The sequence below is a fragment of the Heliangelus exortis genome, chromosome Z, assembly GCF_036169615.1.
Source record: "Heliangelus exortis chromosome Z, bHelExo1.hap1, whole genome shotgun sequence".
Lineage (NCBI taxonomy): Eukaryota > Metazoa > Chordata > Aves > Apodiformes > Trochilidae > Heliangelus > Heliangelus exortis.
Genome location: NC_092454.1, coordinates 11,319,332 through 11,338,874, shown reverse-complemented (window position 1 = coordinate 11,338,874; position 19,543 = coordinate 11,319,332). Strand labels below are relative to the sequence as shown.

General features: G+C 43.8%; 1 protein-coding gene across 6 annotated transcripts in view; it reads left to right on the top strand.

The window, feature by feature from the left end:
• PDZD2 (PDZ domain containing 2) overlaps positions 1–19,543 on the top strand; it is a 201,353-nt gene that overhangs the window by 112,568 nt on the left and 69,242 nt on the right. Inside the window, exons 1-2 of one of the 6 annotated variants that reach the window (XM_071731277.1) lie at positions 6,141–6,566; positions 7,004–7,115. The exons of 4 other annotated variants lie outside the window; for them this stretch is intronic. In XM_071731277.1, the coding sequence (XP_071587378.1) occupies positions 7,111–7,115 (5 nt within the window). In that variant the 5' untranslated portion in view covers positions 6,141–6,566; positions 7,004–7,110. Of the gene's footprint in view, positions 1–6,140; positions 6,567–7,003; positions 7,116–19,543 lie in introns of those variants that run through there. One more of the 6 variants, XM_071731275.1, reaches the window with a different exon arrangement.

The window sequence follows — 19,543 nt, the reverse complement described above, 5'->3', positions numbered from 1 at the left end:
TAATGTCAGGGTGCTTACTATTTTATTGAATTCAAAAGTTGTGAGCTCTGCAAAGTATAAAGCCAGCTAAGGCTCTGGTGTGTGCTCGATTTATATCGTATTATGTGCCATCCTATCACAACACATTTTGTGCTCTGATGGCTACATTTCTTTGTCATTTGGAAACTCTACTTTGTGTTTGGGGCTTGCCTAGCTCTATTTTGTTTTCTTATTTATTTATTTATTTATTTATTTATTTATTTATTTAAATCCTGCTGGGGACATGGGGAAAGCTTGACCTTGATGGGAATGCCTGAGTTGTCTTCCACAGGGAGAAAGATAACCCCAGCTGCCTTCAGCTGAGCAGCCAGTAATCTGCAGGTGGAAGGGGGTTAAAAGACATTCATGTGTCCTGACTCATGGTGCCCAGCTGCTATGGCCAGGCAGATTGCTTGGCCACTAACAAGGCTGTGAAGAGGCCAAGTGAAAACAGACCCATGAAAAAAGCCTCAAAAAATGAGACTAGGGCAGGCTCTCCTGATACCCATGCAGGCCCTCCACCTTGTACCAAAATGTTTCAGTGTTGTGTACATGTATGGGGCAGGGTGTGGGGTCAGGTTCCCTACTTGGCTGGGGTGAGGGGAGAGGAGGAGACAGCAAACATGCTCGGATGGATGATTTGAAGAGTTAATTCTAAAATGGTAGCATGCCAACAAATTGAGCAGCTGGTTAAAGCCTGACTTTAAAGGGTTCATCAGATCACATCCCAGACTATAAATCTCACTAAAATGTTTTACAGGGCTTTTTATGGGTTCTATTGTCTCTCTTTCTGCACACAGGATAGGGACGCAGCTTTTGTTCTGTCCAGCGAGCGGTGGCAGTGGATGGGAACAGCAGAACAGTCCAGCTCTGAATATTGCTGGTGTGGGACAACAGCCTTTTGACATGGCATAGTTCAGCATTTTGTTGTTGAGATTTCTTCTTTTGTAACAGCTGGTCACGTTGGTGGTGAGAGCAATGCTGCTTGTAGAGCAGAAAAAAAGCAATCTTTACATGATAGGCAAGTTTCAAATATCTGGGTTTTCCCACATTCTCTGGACTTCAGAGGTTGGCTGTGATTTCCCTCCCCTCAGATGGTCACATTTCTCACTTTGTGAATGAGGTATTGTTTTTATTACCTTCGTTTAGTTACCAAGGAGAGTATCAATGTTATGGGGTTTCTTGGCTTTTGGGGTTTTTTTGTGTTTTTCTGTCCTTTAGCTGTCTTTTGCCTAGTTGTAGTTTGACATTACTACTACATGGATGTAAAGATGTTGTGTGAGCCTGAAAATGAAAGGTTGTTGATTATTTTCTAGTCCCGTTGTGTCACAAGAGCATTTCCATAAATGAAGGGAAACTCAAACCCACTCACTTTTCTTAGTCCTTCAACACAAAAACCCCTTATCTGTCTGTCCAGGAGTCTTAGCCAGCCGTTGCATTACATTCCAGTAGTGATGGTGTAAGTACAGTTTTTAATGTATTGTACAAAGAAGGAAGTGTATCGTGCTGGGTGTGGGCTTATTGTCATTCACATACAGCTAAATCTCGGTTAGCAGGGGTAATGAGAAGATGGTTTGGATCAAACTTGAAGGTGGGTAGCAGAACAGGTATAACCTGAGTGGTAAAGTTCTGTTAGTGCAGTCATGTCCATACCTTCCCTGTGTGAACATCAGTGTGTACAGGCAGCTTTAGGCAGCAGTGGGCATCGTGGATCTCCCGCCTGTGGTCAGTGCATGGTGCTGGCAGCTTTGCAGAGCTCTCCTGACATTGATAGTGGTTCAATCCCTGCCTACATTGGCCCTGGTCAGATAGTCTGAAGATGCTTAAGAGCTTGTTATTTTCCAGCTATGGAATAGGTTGGTCTGAGCAAAACTGGCAGATATTTCCAGTAGCAATTCATGTGGCATGCAAGTTCTGCTTTTTTTTCCCCACTGCTGGCTGAGGAGCAGAGCAGGCAGTCAAGACCCCAGCAGAGCCACAGGTAACTCTATATTTTTTGTGTCATATCTCTGAAGTGACCCTGTGAGACCAGAGCTCTTCATAGTGCCATGCTCACACCTTGCTTGCCTCCAGTGAAGGGATTAAAGGGCAACCCTGGAAGCTGCAGATCCTGGTGCTCCTCAGACATTATCAAAGGTGGAAGCTGGAGCTGAATTTCAGGGATGCAGGTGGTTCATTCTCCTAACTGCTGCAGGGTGGAGTAAGTCCAAAAGCTCAGTTTGCCCTTGGTAGCTGCACTCATCAGCAAGTGTCCTGAGAGGCTCTGGTTCTCCAGCTGTATTCTCCTTGTGCTGTTTTGGCATAAGGGATTAATTCACTGTCAATGCTGTGAGGTCATGATTTGAATTAATTTATTTCACATTGAGCTCATTAACTGCTCTGTCATGCGTATTTTTGACCAGCAGTGAAAATGTTCTGTGATGTGGCTGCCAAAGATGTGTTAGCAGACATTGAGTAGCATGTAGCAGGGTACAAAGGGATGAGCAGGGAGACCCTTGCCAGCTCCTAACTTCTACTGAGTTTCCACTGTAGGCTTCACTGCTCATTTGAGGGTGAAATTCAGGAGCTGGCACACAAATCTGCAGGGGTGGTTGACCTCTCTTGGAGGTGTCACCAATGATAAAGAGCAAGTGTTCAACTACAGTTGTAATTTCCATAGGTTTAAGATCTCTTTCTAAACCTCTGTGAGGGGGTCAGTAAAAGTACTAAGAAATTAGAACACAGTTAAATTATTCAATTGGTAAATCTAATAGGGATTTAAAGTCTGCCTGCCCTTCATTGTGTTTGAGTAATGATGATTAAATACAAGTTTAAACTCCCAGGTTTGGAATTGTATCCGGACTGCTACGTCAAGCCTCTTGCCCTGGGTTTTAGCTTCTGGTCTGGTTCCAATATCCAATACATATATTAAACCAATGAGGATTAATATATGTATATTGGCAAGCCTAAGTAGACCTTTAAACATGGTAGAAGTGAGTTTCTGGTGTGTTCTATTAACAGCTGTGTTTCATAGCTATGTGTAGAGACCTTGATTTTTAGATAAAATGTAGTAAATTGGAGGAGGTAACAAGCTTTTCTGTGCAGCAAATAGTTTGTGTGAGCTGGACAGTTTATTGTGGGAGCTTTTGGGTGAGCCTGCTTAGGCCCCGATTCTGCCTTGCTGTCTGAAGAACTGACTTGGGAGAGTGCAGAAGAAAAACAAGAATATATGAATTAAGTTGAAACACACAATTGAAGTGGTACAGAATTTGTCAATAAATTTGCTGTGATAGCTGTTTTTCCTTTTTAAGAGCTAAACTATTAGGTAAGTCAGCTGACTGTTGCTTTGCTGAAGGCAAGTCTCTCTAGGTGGTAGATTTGTTCTCAGTCCCTTCAGGGTTTCTGTCTTTTTTATTTCTCAGATAGTGAAAGTAATCCCTGTTGCAAACTGAATTTTGCCTGTGGCGACTTTTCTAGGGCATTGGCTTTGAGCATGGTCCAAAACTAATTAAATCAAAGAGTATTGATCAAATTGTTGGCTTCATGCTTTGGTTTTGCGTTCTCCTCGGTTGAACAAGGAGCTGCCTTGCTCTCCCAATGTCTGCTTGTATTTAGGAGAAATGGAGAAAGAACTTGTTCTTCTCTTCCTTTCTTCCCTTGCAAAAATGTGCAAATGTAGGAGGTCTGAGAGAAAAAAGTTAGGAGAGGAAGGACAACCTCCAAATTGGAAGATATGTTGGGATTTTCAAGGGGCAGGAACATCTGGAGAGCTGACAAAAATCTTCCTCTGTTGTTTGCCAGCAAATTTCTATGGGGGTCATGCCAAAAACTTCCCTAGAGTGAGGGGCTTTAGTGTAGAAACACTATAAGGAGGGCTTTGTGAGGACAGTGCTGCCCCTTGACCCCTCGTGCCTTCTGGTGGCACAGGCAGCTTAGGCCAGCTCTGCTTTTGAGGACATGTAGTATCTTGCATTAAAAAAATGCAGTAACTGCATTAACAGGGCAATTCTGCTTGCTCAAATGAAATGGGAGTTTGAAAACAACATAATGAGACAACAAATCTGGTGCTGGCTCTGTCCCATAGAGGTGATGAAAGACTTTATGCTTTATTGCATGGAGTATACACATTATATATGTAAAGGATAGGTGGAAAAGTCCAGTAGGACTTGAATCAATCCTTTGGAGTTTGTTATCTATCCTGTTACTTTTATTAATATCTAAATCATTGTCCTGCATTCAATGCTAAGTCTTAACATGCTGTTGTATCTTAGATTTAACAAGTGTTCTGGTAGGCATCTCCAGGCCCCAGACTTGGACTTGGCACCCAAACTGATAGGGAGCCAAAATCAGTCCCCCAGCACATGGCAGAATTTTGTCCATTAATACTACATAGGATTTGCTTCTAAACCATGTTACATATATGTGGATGCTGTAGTATCTCAGTCATATTCATGACTTCCTCCTGGCATGATGCATAAAACATACGGTGCTTGTATGACATCTCTATGAGGAGAGTTTATACTTCGTATCTGTAAGTGTGTATGGTTCTTTATTTGATAGATGTGAGAGCATATATCCCAGCCAAAGAGAAATTGTTCATGGGAGCATAAGCGCTACCATATTTCAGAGTAAAGGCTCTAGCTAGCTAATTTTAAGGTCTTATGTTTTATAACAGATCAAGCTGTTAACAGTGCCTCAGCATCAAGATAGCACCAAATAAAAAGGCGTGGATCAACAGGTGCGCATCCTTTGGTTTTGGTGTTTTTCTGTTTTTTAATATTTCAGTCCTAATGCATAATGGTGCATGTGTGTGTGTGTGTGTGAGAGAGAGTGATTGTCATGGTAACAGGGCACATCGGCGATTAAGATGTATGTGGGTCTTTTATTTCTGGGGTGCATGTGGCTGCTGAAGTGTCTGTTGTTCTCAGGGGCAATTTGTTGAGATTATCTGCTGTGTGTGACTTCCACGAGCACAGAAAATGGAGAACTTGCGTTTTCATGTTTTTCACCTTAGTAAATGTCAGCAAGTAAGACAAACACAAATTGGCTTTATCATTGAAAACAGGGGCCTCTAGGTAGGGTTTTCAGGGGAAGTATTTATGTCTTTAAAAGTAGCTTTTATACTGAATTGCTTTAATTTTGGAGGCAATAAACCAAAAAACTCCGTGCTGCTGAAGGCTGATATTTAGCCAAAAGTGGAAGCAGGAAGCCGCTGGGGAGGTGAGGACAGTCTTGTACCTCCTGGTTAGTGGCATGTGTCCAAACAAAGACCCTGTGCTCTTCTTGGCAAAGCTTCCTGAAGGGCTGTGAAGGAGCAGCTCTGGCTCTGAGCCATCACCACACTCTGGGAAGGAAATCCTGGTCCTGTGAGACAGGTGGCAAAGTGCCAATAGTTTTTTGGGGAGCATGAGGGGTTGTCAAGGTTTTGTTGCAATTTTGTTGAGATTTGGGTGGATTAGGACAGGCTTAGGGTTGCTGTAGGGTTGCAGTGGCTGTTTTGGGAAGGTTGAAAATAGCACTGCATTACAGTGCCTGTGGCAGAGTTGCTTGGCTTGTACATGTATAGCTAATATTTCTCTGGCATTGCATGTGGGCTGTCTAATGCCCTTCATTGTTGCTAGAGGAGCAGAAATGTCTTGACACAGGGATGTGATCCAGCCCCCAGCTTGTCCAACAAAGAAATTCTTGTTGCTAAACAAAAGGCTTTCTTCAGGAATATAGCAGTGCCCAGAGTCAGAATATATGCTTCTCTCCATGGGATGAGTCACTGTGCTGTTTTTTAATAGAGCCCCTCTGGATTTATGTTGCTGCTGCTCAGATTAAACTCTGATCCAGCATGTGAAATAAGATTCAGTATCTGTGCTCTGCTGCTGTCCTGCTACTTGCAGAGAGCTGCTGGTTAAAGTCTGCTTCTGGCTTTTTCTGTGCAGATAGCAGTTACAAAACACATTATGGAGCGTCCCCCTTTTGGTTATACCGACTGCCTGTGCATGTTGCTGCTTGTTGTTTTCAAGCAGGCATCCAATACCTGCTGTCTTGTTGGCTGTGTTTCATTTAACTAAATTCAGTCTTACGTGAGAACATGCTGACAAGTCCAATCAATACCTTCAGTGAAAGTTTAGCAAGGGGAGGGTAAGGAAATTACCTTTATGGCATGTTATAAGCTAATAATGAAGTAGTTGTTGGTGATTTGTAATGGGAATTTTTAGTTTCCCCTCTTCTGTTGGGACTTGCATCTATTTTTCTTGCCAGGTTCTGCTCTGAAATGAAAAAATGGGATTTGTAACACCCTTAGAGCAAGAGATGTCAATTCCCTTGGGGAGGGAAGTGAGCTGGAAGAGCTCCTAGAAGACCTTGGGTATTGTGGGTGGGGCAGGTGATGGAGAAGGAGAAGGAGAAGGAGAAGGAGAAGGAGAAGGAGAAGGAGAAGGAGAAGGAGAAGGAGAAGGAGAAGGAGAAGGAGAAGGAGAAGGAGAAGGAGAAGGAGAAGGAGAAGGAGGAGAGGAAGCGGGTTTGGAGGGAGCAGGATCAGTGCTGAGCCCTTGGATGCCTACCTGCTGGTTGTCGCTGTAAGTAAACCTGTACATGGAGCAGATGAAAAGAAGTCAAAAGAGGAAAGGAAATTTCTTTTCCTGTGATGATGTTGCCTTTGAATATTTTTAAATTTTTTTTTTAAGCTTATCTACCAAATAAACCTGCTCTGTAAGAAGTAGGGATGGGCAGAAACTCTCAGAATTAAAATCTGTGAGCCTTGCAAGTCTGCTTCTCTGAGCTTTGCATATCTTGTGGGGGTTTGTAAACTTTGCTGTGCTTGACAGCCTATCTGCATCTAAGAGGGAAGGCTTGCCTCTGGCTCATGTGTCCTTTGCACTAAATTAAGCAACCTTCCCCCCGGCCTCTACTGTAAAAGTTGATCCGGAGCAGCTGTACTGCTAGGTGGTAGTACAGTAACTATTTTTTTTTACCATCTTTATTTTTTTAATGCCTCTTTTGTGTTTGTTTTCAGTGTCTTGCGTGACTGTCTTCCATCCCCTCACCCTGTCTCTGACTGCTGAATATTCAAACTCTTGATTTGCACATGGGCTAGAAATTACTACTGCTTTGAACTTACAAATGAAGTAAGTGAATTCCCACATTCACTGCAGGAAAGGAGAATACTGAGCTTGAAATATAAATTGAAGCCTATAGGAAAATCCATTCGATGAAGTTTGTGCTAATTCTATATTTTTGTTGGTAAAGCGTCAGCTCTTTTATTGTCAGGAGTATTGCATGTAAGCTCCGTATTTTAATAGTAAATCAGTATGGCTAATTAGTCTGAAGGCTCTTTGAAGAAGCTGATGTACTAAGTAAGCTCTTATTTTTCAAAGCAACTAAAGGCACTCTTAATTTGCAGAGCAGCTAGTTGTAAAGCTGCCTTCATTTTGCATGCTAGGAGCCAGTGTGAAGCCCAAACATGCTTGCAGTTGAGTTTATTCCAATGCTGTCTGCTAGAATTGGTGTTAGTGTGCTCGAGGGAGGTTTCTGGGTCTTTGGCACAGTAGCACAGCATAAATTTGTGCCACTGGGCTTGATGTGTCCAGGAGGAGGATGTCATGTAATGAATGCTCCTTCACCATTGAAATCAGTGTCAGTATTATCAATCTCTTCACTGTTTGCAGGCAGCTTCAATCCAATAACGAAGAGCAGGTTCGAGTTTCTAACCAGATGACATAGCTAATCCTGAAGTGTGTATAAAGCAGCCATAGTTATTAGGAGATTTGTGGATTTGAAAGTTCGGATTCCCTTAGTGCAGTTGGTTAATGGCAAGGATTTGCAGTAAGTGAATAATAGATGAAAGTCATCAAAAGGCTTACAGGGGATTTCTTGTGACGTGGTGCTGGTCTGTCTCCTGCCAAGGCTGGAGATTTCTGAGAGGATCCTAAAAAAAAAAAAAAAAAAAAAGGAGCACAATGGTTCTGTATATTGTGTTGCTCCAGGAAAGGGAGTCGATAGTGTGACGTATTGGCTGCTACAGCCACAGTGCAGAGCAGTGTGTCCTCAATTCCCCTGGCTCTGTCTTTCTGGTGTCCTGGTGGTGCCCTGGCAGCAAGCAGATGTTTCACAGCCCCAGGGGGTGGCAGGCAGAAAGGATGAGGGTACCCATGGCCATCTTCTCATCTGCACCCTGCAAGGCAAGCAGGGCTCCTGCAGCTCCTCCTCACCATCCAGCACACCTTGCCAAGGCACATCCTCTGCTTTGCTTCTGGGAGTGTTCTAACCTGCTGCAATTCTCTGAGCCAGCACAGAACCAATTTTCTTTTTCTAGTGGTTTTGCTTTTCAGTGAAATTGCTTCTAAGTAGCTCTGCTTTTTTGAAATTAGCAGCGTGTTCTTTAGTGCTGACTGAAAAGGACTGATAATTACGGCTAGGACTGATAACTGTTGATCACTGGAGAATGGCATGCAGAACCAAGGTTACCGCTTGGTTCTGCTGAATGTTCTGCTAAATTCTTCTAAATTACTCAGCTTCTTGTGTTCCTGGAAAAAAAGGGTGAAAAGGGGTCACACCTGCAGCCCTCCCACGAGTGGTTTTGAATATATTTGTACTTCATTATATTATTTTTCATCATTGTTGTTTTCATTAAAGCTGTGTAGTTTAGTTTCCAACCCACAGGTCTATCTCCCTTATTCTCTTCTCTTTCCTAAGAAGGGAGAGGGGTTAATAGCAAGCATCTGTCATTTGTTTAATTGCCAGCCCAGCATTAAACCTTGATACCTGCAGAGGCTTGAGGCTGCCAGGGGCCATGGCACCAAATGTTTCTGCAAGCCAAAGCAGCAACCCCAAGGGACTCTGTAATTTCTGGTGATGGGGTGGGATCCTGTCTCCAACAAGGCCCTCATGTGGGACATGTCCTACCCTTGGCAGTAGGGAGCCTCAATATTTATGCCTGGGGGTCTTCTCAAATGAGCAGCGTATGATAATGTGGTGTTAACAGATTCAGTCCTGACCGATCGCTGGGCTGAGCTACACATGGTCACTTTTGAGTGGCAGCATCAATCCCTGCTCAGAAGATGGCTCAGGGCTGCAGAAAACTCCTTTCTCAGCTTGTGGGGAGGATAAATCAATTTAAAAGCCTCACTGTTGTAATGTTGTGACGGTGCTGCAAGGCGTTCCAGGGGCATCCTTAGTCAGAAACACTGTGGAATGGTATCTCAGAGCAGGATGGGGGATGAGCTTGCAATCTCCGTTTATTTTTTAATTGAATAAATTGAATCTGTTTTTTTCCAGTAAACCTGTTATGTCCTGTGATGGATTGCATATGTGTTACATCTGACAAAACTGAGTGAAGTTGCAACTTGGGGCAAACCCTGGTGTGTTTTAGTTGCAGCAGCAGCTTGTGGGGGGCTGATTTGCTGCTTGCAAAAGCCAATTGGTTATGCGAATAGATGTCGAAGGCAGAGTCCCATCCACTCTTCTGACTTGAAATAATGTTTGCTCTTAGGGCTACTGTTGGGTACTGTCCCATCCAAGGCAGTTTCTGGAGTTGCAGTCCCAATCATAGCCAGCCAAAGAGATGCCCATGTATTTGTAGCTGGTGGAGTGGTTAAAGCAGGCTGCAAAATCTGTGTTAAATCCAGAAAGCTCATTGTATGCAAAAAGTTGGTTGAGAATCTGAAATCATCTGCAAGCAGTAATCCATTGGCCCTCTGGAAGAGGGCATGTCTGTCTTGTTTGTGTTGCAAAACCAAGTGAAAGTTAGGAAATGTTTATGGCCTCTGCTGTTTGTGTTCATTAGTTTTTCTCCCTTTTGGCCTTGTCCAAACTCACTGTGGTGAAAATAGAAAGTGAGGGTGTAATTAGAAGCTGGTTTGTAATGTGAGCATCCAAGGAAAGAGGCAAATGCACTACAGACAGGCACACATATATCAGGCATTACCCAGCTCCTCCCTTTGCAAACTGTTTTGTTGCAGACCTGACTGTACTTTTTAAATATACTTAAGTGAAGGGATTTGGGAGCATGCATTGTTGGTGGGGGTGTCATCCTGGGGGTGGTTGTCACCCAGGCAGGGATAACTTTCTTTCGCTCAGGTTGGTACCACCCACAGTTAGCTGGTAGTTGCTCTTGGTTGCTGGTCACCTGCCTCTGCCTGGGAATTCTGAGCATCCGTGAGTGAAGTGCTTGAATTCAAAGCAATGTACTTGCCTGGGCAAAAATAACCCCAGCCCAGTCACTGAGGAGTTTGGATGGGAAATGTTTGTGCTCACAGGGAATTGTAAAAGTGAATGGGTATCGGCATGGCTCGCTTGTTTTAGAGAGGGTGAGTCCTTTTTTCTGGCCGAATGTCAGGAATATCAAAGATGTATTTAGGCAGTGACTAAATACAGTGAGAGGAAGGGTTTGGTGTGACTGACGGAAACTGTTGAGCAAGAGAGACAGTGCTTTGTGCGAGGTTATTATGGTTAGAAACCTGTCACAGCATGCAGAGGAAGCACAGTTCAGCAAGCCCATAGTCAGAGCAGAAAGCAGTTCATCCCTGGGATTTACTGTGTGTGCAGCTTGTCGTCACGGCCAAGAACAAAGCAGTGATGTTAAATAGCTAAATAAACCTCCTGGCCCTACAGGCAAAGGTCCTCAAAAGACAGAACTGTCCTCTGTTAGAGTGTCTGCAAGTGAAATGCAGCACTGCAGGCAGGCTGGAGGGGCTGTACCTGGGGGCCAGGTTGACATAGTCTCCTGCAGTCCATGACCACAGTGTGGGGCATGTTGAGGACCTCACCACCAGGAACATGCTCATGGAAAATTCAGTCTTTTTCCCTTCTTCCTCAGGCCTCTTGCAGCCCAAAGTCTGTCCTAAAGTCACAAAAAGTAATGTGCATGGGGGGGGGGGGGGGGGGGGGGGTTGTGTGTGCCAGTGTAGGCTTTTTTTCCCTTTCTTAAGGATTTATGCTGTTTTCAGATCACACTTGCAGACTTTTCCCCTACTCCCACAGAGGGTTAGGGTTTCGTTTTTGCCATTAGTAGAGAGCCAGATTTCTCATCTTAAATATGTGTTTCTGGCTTTGTGAGCTTCATGGCCAGATCACAAGATCTGAGGATGCTGAATGTCAGGCATTGCTCCCCTTTGGTAAGGAAGGAGCAGCTGATGAAGTAGCTACCATTTTTTCAGTGTTATGGAGAATCCCAGAAAATAGTCAAAACCATGCTGTCTTTTGAAGGCAAATAGCCCTTGCTGCTAAAATTGGCCCCCTCAAGTAAATCTGAGAGTTGTGAATTTGTTCCTTCCCTATCTGCCCTCAAGCAGTTGCAGGGTTATTTGAAGCCCGGTCTCTCTCTGTTAATAGGCCTCCTCTCAGGAGCTCAAGTAAGCTTGCAAAAGCATTGAAAATAAGTCTCTTTTAACTGCTTCCTGTTGTAAAATGCACTTGAGTAAACTTTCTGGCCCTCCCTGCCATTGCTTGAATGCATCCAAAACCTTCACTCTCAGTGGAAGGAGGTACTTCGGGAATTATAACTTACGCTGAAACCTAAAGAGTGTGGTTTGCCAAAACACTTCTGCCTTTTGCTCCCCTTGGGCTGGTGATGTGACTGCAGATGACAGTAAGACTTTCAATTCTTTAAGTGCAAACCATTTCTCTAAGCTTAAATCTACTCCCAGCTGTCACTGCTGCCTGGTGTGATTGGAAACCAGAGGCAGAATTAGCTATGAGTTTTGCAGGGGGGAAGAGGGAAGGATGTGAGCTTCAAAGTTGTTTTAGAGAGATGATACTAAAATAGCCTGGATGAAGGCTGGAGGGCCCTGGAAATAGGGTGGCAAGGTGTGAAACAGTGACAGGTTTGTGCAGTCAGGGTGAAGTGGGAGAAGCATTACACACTGTACGTACTTTGTAAATGGGTCATATGTGGATAGCTTTTGACCTCTTCCTTGATTCTTATGTGAGGAATGTGTGCAGCTTTCCAGTTGGGTGATTGGTTTCATGTTTTGCAAAAGTGAATTTATTTGGGATTACCATTATGGAGTGAGTCTCACACCTTAGGAGGAACAGTGCAGAGAAGTAAAATCACTGCTGTGCAGGACTGAAGATTTTCAAAGAAGTAGAGCTTGGTGAAGATCAGTTTGCAATAAAGTAACTTTTTTTTTTTTTTTTGACTTGTTCTCACTGGTGCCTCTTCAGTCACATTACTGAGGTTCCTTGTCTAATTCAAAAGTCTTGTTTTTTAAAAACGCTAGTCATCTTCACTCAGGATATAATGTTGCAGCTCTGCAATTAACAGCAGCAGTGAAATCATTTTGAGTGCTGCTCTGTAACTTACACTGAATGGCAAAAAGTAAACTGGAATTTGTTTGTATTCCAGTGTGTGTGCTGGGCATGCTCTAGAAGCAATCTTGTCTGATTGGGTCCTTGCACTTCTTCTGAAGCAGAAAATTATGCATAGACCTCGTAGTCTTTGCAGACTTTCTTCTGTTGAACACATTGTAGAATACTCATTAGGGGCATGAGGCAATTTACCCCACATTTGTGTTAGGCAGTACTATACCCCAAAGGAGAGGTGATATGCAGGATGAAACTTGAAAAGGAGAGGTAGTCAGTAGGATGTGGACTTGGCAGTGTTAGGTTAAAAGTTGGACATGATGACCTTAAATGTGTTCTCCAAACAAAATTCTGCCATTCTAAACTGCTGAGACCTGACTGCTGTAAGGCTTTTTGGGGGTTACTTTGGATTCACTGTAGTGAGGTCCAGTGGAGCAGAAGCTCATGAACGTTCATCTGGAGCATAGCCAATTCAAGACATTTTGGAAAATGTGATAAAGATGGAGCAAGGGGAAAATTTCTTGTTGTCAGTGGTAGCATTTGCGTCAAGAGGTGGATTTAGATGACTGCACCCTTTCACCTCTGTGTAGCAGCTGCATTACCAAGAGGCAAGAAGCAACCAAATATGCCTGTGGGGAGGGCATGTCCACCTCTGAGCTCCAGGAGGATGGTGAATTGGGAAAAGCACAGAGGAGGAGGTGCAAAACTCAACTCCCCGTGAGTCCTCAAGAAGAAAGCAGTTACATAGAGTAACTGTGAATGAGGAGCAGCTGCACAGGACACCAAACAAAAAGCTTGTGCTTGAATCGCTGGAGATTCAAGAGCATGAGTGTCTGCAGAAGGGCAGGAAATTATTGAGGTGGATTTGAACAGCAGTAACATGAGTAAGATAAAGGAGTAACTGCAGGTGCTGCTGCTCCATTGTAACTTGGTCATTTTGTCCTGTTACAGCAAAGGTAACAGGCTGGTACTTAGTTTTTTTAAACTGATAACTAGTCGTTTTAAATTACTCAGTTTTCTCATAAATGGAAATGGTGTTTTATGAAGAAGGCACTGTATCCAGCTGTCTGTTTGCAGCACAGCTATGATCTAACAAATTGGAAAATTCATTGCCACGGTGGCTGGCTGGATTAGACCAGTTCTGTTTGTACACTGTCTTTAAACAAGTAACAAATAGAATTTGTCTCCTTCACACCCAACCATCTGTCTCTAGGACAGAAACCCAAAAAGTACCGTTTGTCTGTCTCTCAGGACTTTTTGGATGCAGCTGTGGGAGTTGTATGTTTAGTAGGATCAGGTCCTTTGTAAAGCTTGAGTCCAAAATCTCAGCAGCCTAAATGCAGTGTCACTCCTCTGTTCTGTCAGCACAGCCAATGAATCACCAAATCCCAAAGGATTTTCTGTTGTCCCTTGGGGCCAGATGACTGCAGTTGCATAATCTGCTAGGTTTAGGACGTCTGTCAGTGCTTGGGGGGTTCCCTTGGTGTGGAAAAGCTGTGCAGCTCCTCAACTTATCCTCCTCCGATGTTTGTGTTGAAAGGGGGAGTCTCAGTGTGGCCATTCATGTCCTGCATCCAAATGTTGGGTGTTTTGAAGATCCCTGATCAGCCTGTCTAGCTCTGAAAGCTCTGCACAGGCTTCTGAGGCATCTCCACAATCTGCAGGGCAGAAATGTTTGGGGTTTTCTTTGTGCTGTTCCACATAATTGCAGTGATCTAGCCTGTCTTCTTTCCACACCCACAATGAGGATGTGACTGACCTGGGCTTTTTCTCTGCAGTGAGGATGCCTGTCCTTTCAGTTGTAGAAACTGGAGGTACACATGCTGTTCACCCAAAGCCAGCCAGGACCTCTGCCAGCTCTATGTGTGCAACTCCCTTCCCTTGGGCGGTAACCCTCCCAGCCATTCTCAGGTGGGAGCTGCTGGCAAGAGAAGAAACGTAGTCCCCTACCACCAACAGCCCCTGCTTCTCCTGTCCCTGTCAGAGCACTGGGCGGTGTTTAAACTCCCCATCTGGAGGTCTGATTTTTTGAAAGTTTGCCTTGGCTGGGTAAATTTCAAGCTGAATTGGTTCACTCATTGGGTTCATTTGTGCTGTCACCCAGATGAGTGTGCCAGGATATATCTCAGCAGGATATGGGGTGGGAGGAATGCTGTGATGTTGTTTGGTGTTTTCTGATCACAGATGTAAGGTGTTTGTGAAACTGTAATACTTAAAGCCAGTGGCTTCACCAGCTTAGACCTTGCAGCAACTCTGTGCGATAAGACATGTTGCTGGCCCTGTTTTTTCATGGAAAGATTTGCCTGGGGTGCTGTGAGGGAGCTGTTGCACAGCAAGGGAGGAGGAATTCAGTTCTCCCAAATCCATAACCACATCATTGCACTGATACCAGGTAGAGTCAGGTGTCTCACCGGGCTTTAGTCATAGTCCTGTGTCGCAAGGCTGAGCTGAATCTCATCTGCCACCAAAAGCTGCAAGCAGAGTTGATCCACAAAATCATCCTCCCTCTGTTCCTTTTCGCCATTCCTGAGAGTTCAGGATTTCATGGTGGCAAAGAGGTCTTGCTGAGGATCTGCTTTCAGCCTTGCCAGAGGTGTGTTTGCCCAGGGTTTTTTGCAGACTTTAGCACTGAAGCATTTGTTGTTGTTGGTCATAAATGCTTGGTGGCTTAGTTTCTCTGATGAAAAGTGAACACGAGACTTTGCCCCATCTGTTTGCTGCTAGCAGTACTTCTCTAAAATGTTGGTGTGAAAAATACCAAATAGATGAAAAAAAAAATGGATTCAGAGTTTTGTCCTCCAGAAAGCCACTGCTTTAGCTGTCCTGAGTAAAACACAGTATAATGTGGAGAACCACAGCCTCTGTGAGACTTGGGGAGGTGCTTCTTAACCCTGGCAACAAGCTGAGGGTTGCTCAGGCTCCAAAAGGAGATGGCAAGCCTCTTACGTACCCAGGTCTGTTGGAATGCCCTCCCTGGGTGTTGCTAGCCTCTCAGCTCCATGACTGACTTTTCCTTTGCCCTTTCTGCCTTTCCTCCTGTTTACAAAGGCAGGCAGAGAACACAGTGTCCCTTGCATGTACCATTGCCTGCAGAGCCCGGGGCAGGAAAGGGCTTGTCGGTGACAAGATGCTGGATTGAGCTCGTTCCTGGTGTGCTGTAGTTCTGTGCCCACAAGAGTATGTTGATGTAACAGATGGGTTTATCAGCGCTGTTGCTTTTTGCTGGCATAAACTGTGGTTGGAGAGCTTAGTCCTCTGGGAAGGAGGAGGTGGCAATGGGGTTTCCCTGTAGCCCAAAGGTGAAAGGTGAAACCTCTCTTGAGCTCGGTTGCAGAAAGGTTTGCCCAAAACTTTATAGCTTGGTGCTTTCTTTTGTTGGCATACATTAAGGCAGACTTGACTCCTGTCCCAAGACATGGCAATCTGAAAAGTTCTCCCTGTGCTTGACAAAACCAGTCCTTGGTGGGCTGGGTGTTCTGGCATGGAGAGGGCAGGCAGCAGAGTGAAGATTTCATGAGGAGCCATGTTCCCTTCCCTCAGTCATCAGTTTGCCCTGCCTTACCTGAAAAGCAAGTTAGCTCATTTGCCAGTGTCATGGAGAGATGGTTTGTTTAGTTTAGCTTTTAAATCCCCCTTGGGGCTGGAGGTTTCATTTCTGCAAGGATCCACACTGCCCTTCATCTTTCTAGCTTACAGAAGATTGAGTTTCAAGATGTTTTACCATGCCAGTCTTTCAGAGAAGAGCATAAAAAACAGTGGTCTGTCTGTCTGCTAAGGATGTTACAGGTCCCAGAGGGCCCAGGCAGAGGCTCTGAATGTGGTCATCTCAGCTCTCCTCCATGCCCTGATGAGCTGCATGATGGTCTGGCTGGTGAGATGTCAGTGATGCTCCGTGTGTATCATTCCCAAGCACTTTCCAATGTAGCAGGATGAAAAGTTATGGAAAAATGCTAAATAGTATTATTAGTGTAAAATAAACATACTTCTTCAATATTTCTGATCTAAAGTGGATCCAGATGCTTTCTTATGGATGCTGGGTCTGCTTTCATTTTTCTGTAGCTCAGTGTGGCCGTCTGCATTTGTCCAAGTGAGATGGGATGTGGCAGAGAGCTTGTCACAACATGCTCTTCTCAAGTCTGTAAACCTTTATATTTATACATATACACACAAATGAATATATATATATATAAACTTGACTTGCTTACTGTAAGACACCATTTCCAAGTCTGACACTTCACACGTGTGCCAAGGAACTTGGAATAAACTCAGTGAGTTTATCAGTTTTTATCATCACAGCAATCAGTTCAGCTGTGTAGGGGAGAAATGGGATTTGGCTGCGTAACTCTAAAAATAGTCTCCAAAGGAACTGGACGTGTCTGCATCTTCCTGGCTCTGACACGGAGTATAAAATGCCTCTTGATACCAGCCACCAGTTGAGTTTTCCAACTTGTGGCTGAGATTTGCAAGAAGTAACTTTCCAGCTCTGTTTCCAGCGAATAATATTTTTTCCCTTTTTTCGAGGATTAACATTTTCATGGTTTCTCTCCTACAGAGAAGAACGAGTCTGCCCCACTGCTTAAGGGTGGTGTCTTGTATGGGCTGGGGTTTTAGCAGAGCTGGTGCCAGGGTTAGATCAAAGCAGCAGGAGCATCTGGGTGGTCCTTTCTTCTGAGCACGCCAGTGGGAAACGTTTCCAAGGCAATGTTTCAGGGATGTTTTAGACCTTGCTTGGGGAGATGATGCTGCAGCATCTGACGGGACTTGCTGCAGTGCTGATGAGAATTTACACTACTTTGCAAAGACTGGCAAATACAGAAACTCTGGATGGATGTTTTCCTGGCAAAATGTTTTGTTTCAGTAACAACACTAACAGATGTATGAGCAGCTGGTAAAATGTCTTGCATTCTTAAAATCAATGATAACAGGATTTGTTACCTGTCATGATTCACTAGGTGGATGAGATCTAGAGTTTTCATCAAATACAACTGCAATTCCCTGCAAACCAAAATGGGGACTAGTAAGTTTTAGACTCTTCATTTTTGATAAATTAGGATCAATCAGAGCTCTATTAGGGATATTTTTGCTCCATGCACCTTCTGCATCCAAGCTGTGTTCAAAATAAGTGAAAACTTGGAGGTTGGAGCTGAGGCCACACATCTTTGACAAGAGCTACATATGTTCATCAGTTCTGATCCTATCCTGCTTTAGACAGTGTTGGTGTATTGATGGCTAAAATCTCTGTGAGTGCTCTACAAGAAGCAAATCTACAAAAACATTTGTCAGAATTGTGCACATTAAACCCCTTGAGAAGTGGGATTTTGGATCCTGTCTGTCTTTCACAGTTTTCTGCAGTCTAGAGGCTGTATAGTTGCATCTTCTTGAATCCACCCTGTTACTCCCCTCTGGAGTGGTAGAAAGAAGTTTAAAATCTGAAGGTTGAGATTTGTTTGATACAAGTTTTCCTCTGTTTTGTCCTGTGTTGAGTGCTTTCTGTGCTTCCCTTGCATTTTCTGGCTTCTTACTTAAATGGGAAGAAACAGCAAAGAAAAATGAAGCTAAGCTTCATTTCATAAGAAAAAAAGCTAAGCAGGCAGCCTGTAGTTAGCAGAACTTAGGTGTGGCTCAGGCCTGTCTTGAGAGGGCAATACAGGAAATGACCACAAGTTCTTGATATATTAGTTTCCTGTCTTGTCATACAAGTTTGATTTTATACCACTGCTGGTTTTCCAGCATGAGATGCCTGGTCTTTGGTACAACACAAACTTTTAAGATAGTGATAACTGCATCACAGTGACTGCATCACTGGTAGAAGCTGGATTTACCCTGTCTGGAAATATTTGACATCAACTGATGTACACAGTCACTTGCTGCCATGCACAGGTAGTTGCTCACTGACCCACAGAAGACATTTCTGTTTTTTTTTAATAGAATCTTACTATGTGCTTTGAACTGCCCTGAAGTACTCAAGAAGACATAAACCCATGAGTTGCTACAGGCTGCACACCTGGAACATGCAGGCCATCTCGACATACGGAGTAAATAAGCATGGCTTCACTGACTTCAGTGCAGCCACTTGCTGCAACCCTGCTCCAGACTGTAGGGATGGTTGTCTGTGAACTGTGGACAGAAAAAAACCCCTCAGTTGTTCTTCCTTTTTCATAGCTTTACACCTTATGAACAGAATATATGTGCCACAAGTGGAGGTGGTAAATCTCTAAGCCTCTATAAAATTACTTCAATGGGGCACGTGCTAAGTTCCCTCTCAATCTCCTTAGTTCCAAAATAAGGTAGTTGATTAATGCATGCACTTGGTTACTGACACTCAAAAATACATCAGCAATTAGTTCAGAGATAGAGATCAGTGTTTTTAAAAAAACCCCTCATACGTGCACCTGCAGAAGAACTGACTGCATAAGAACAGGGTGGGCAGCACCCATGTAAGCCACAGGTCTGTGGGAAGAGGAGCTGCTTTTCTGTGTGCCAGGAGAAGCAGTGCTATCAGGCTTATGTGTGATGGATCAGAGTGCAGTCGTATTGCTGCAAGCAAAAGTCATGAATTTTAATTAACTTTACTGGCTGCCTTGAAATTTGAGTTGAAAGATAAATGTGAAAAACAGGCAGCCTATATTGTTTCTGGAACAAAACTGCCCCTTTTCTGTTGATTAAAAGAATTTTACTTTTAACTTGATAATAAAAAGTACTTCCATCTTAGTTCTGTAGGTTTTTTTTAGGCTAATGCTTTGGGTCCTGCCAACCACGAGTGTGCTCTGAGTCCAGTGTCACCTCGTGGCCACCAAGACATCTCACCTTGTCTGCAGAGACTTTTCGATCAGTGAGGAATGTCATCTGTCTGCTTTTAGCTGCTTTGAAAAAGATTATTTTTGGGCTTTATTTAAATACTCTTAATGTTAAAAAAAAATGGGGAAAAAAAAAAAGTTGGTGCGAACTGCTGCTGAATGAACTGTCCTGGAGTTGGAGTCCATTTAATTTTCATTGGGGAAATCTGGCATAGCCAACTTACTTGTCCTTCCCTTGTACTGCTCCAGGGCTGCTTTTAAGGTTATGTAGTTGCTGTATTGATTTAGGTATTGGTCTTCCTAATTAAATGTATGTAATTTGAATGTCAATATTGTCTGTGAGGGACATCTAAGCTTTGGGAAGAGGTGGACTGAAACTGTCAGTTCATGTCCATGGACAGAAACACACACCCATGGTGTTATTTCCAGCCACTGCTGGGTTGGTCCAGATTGCTTTG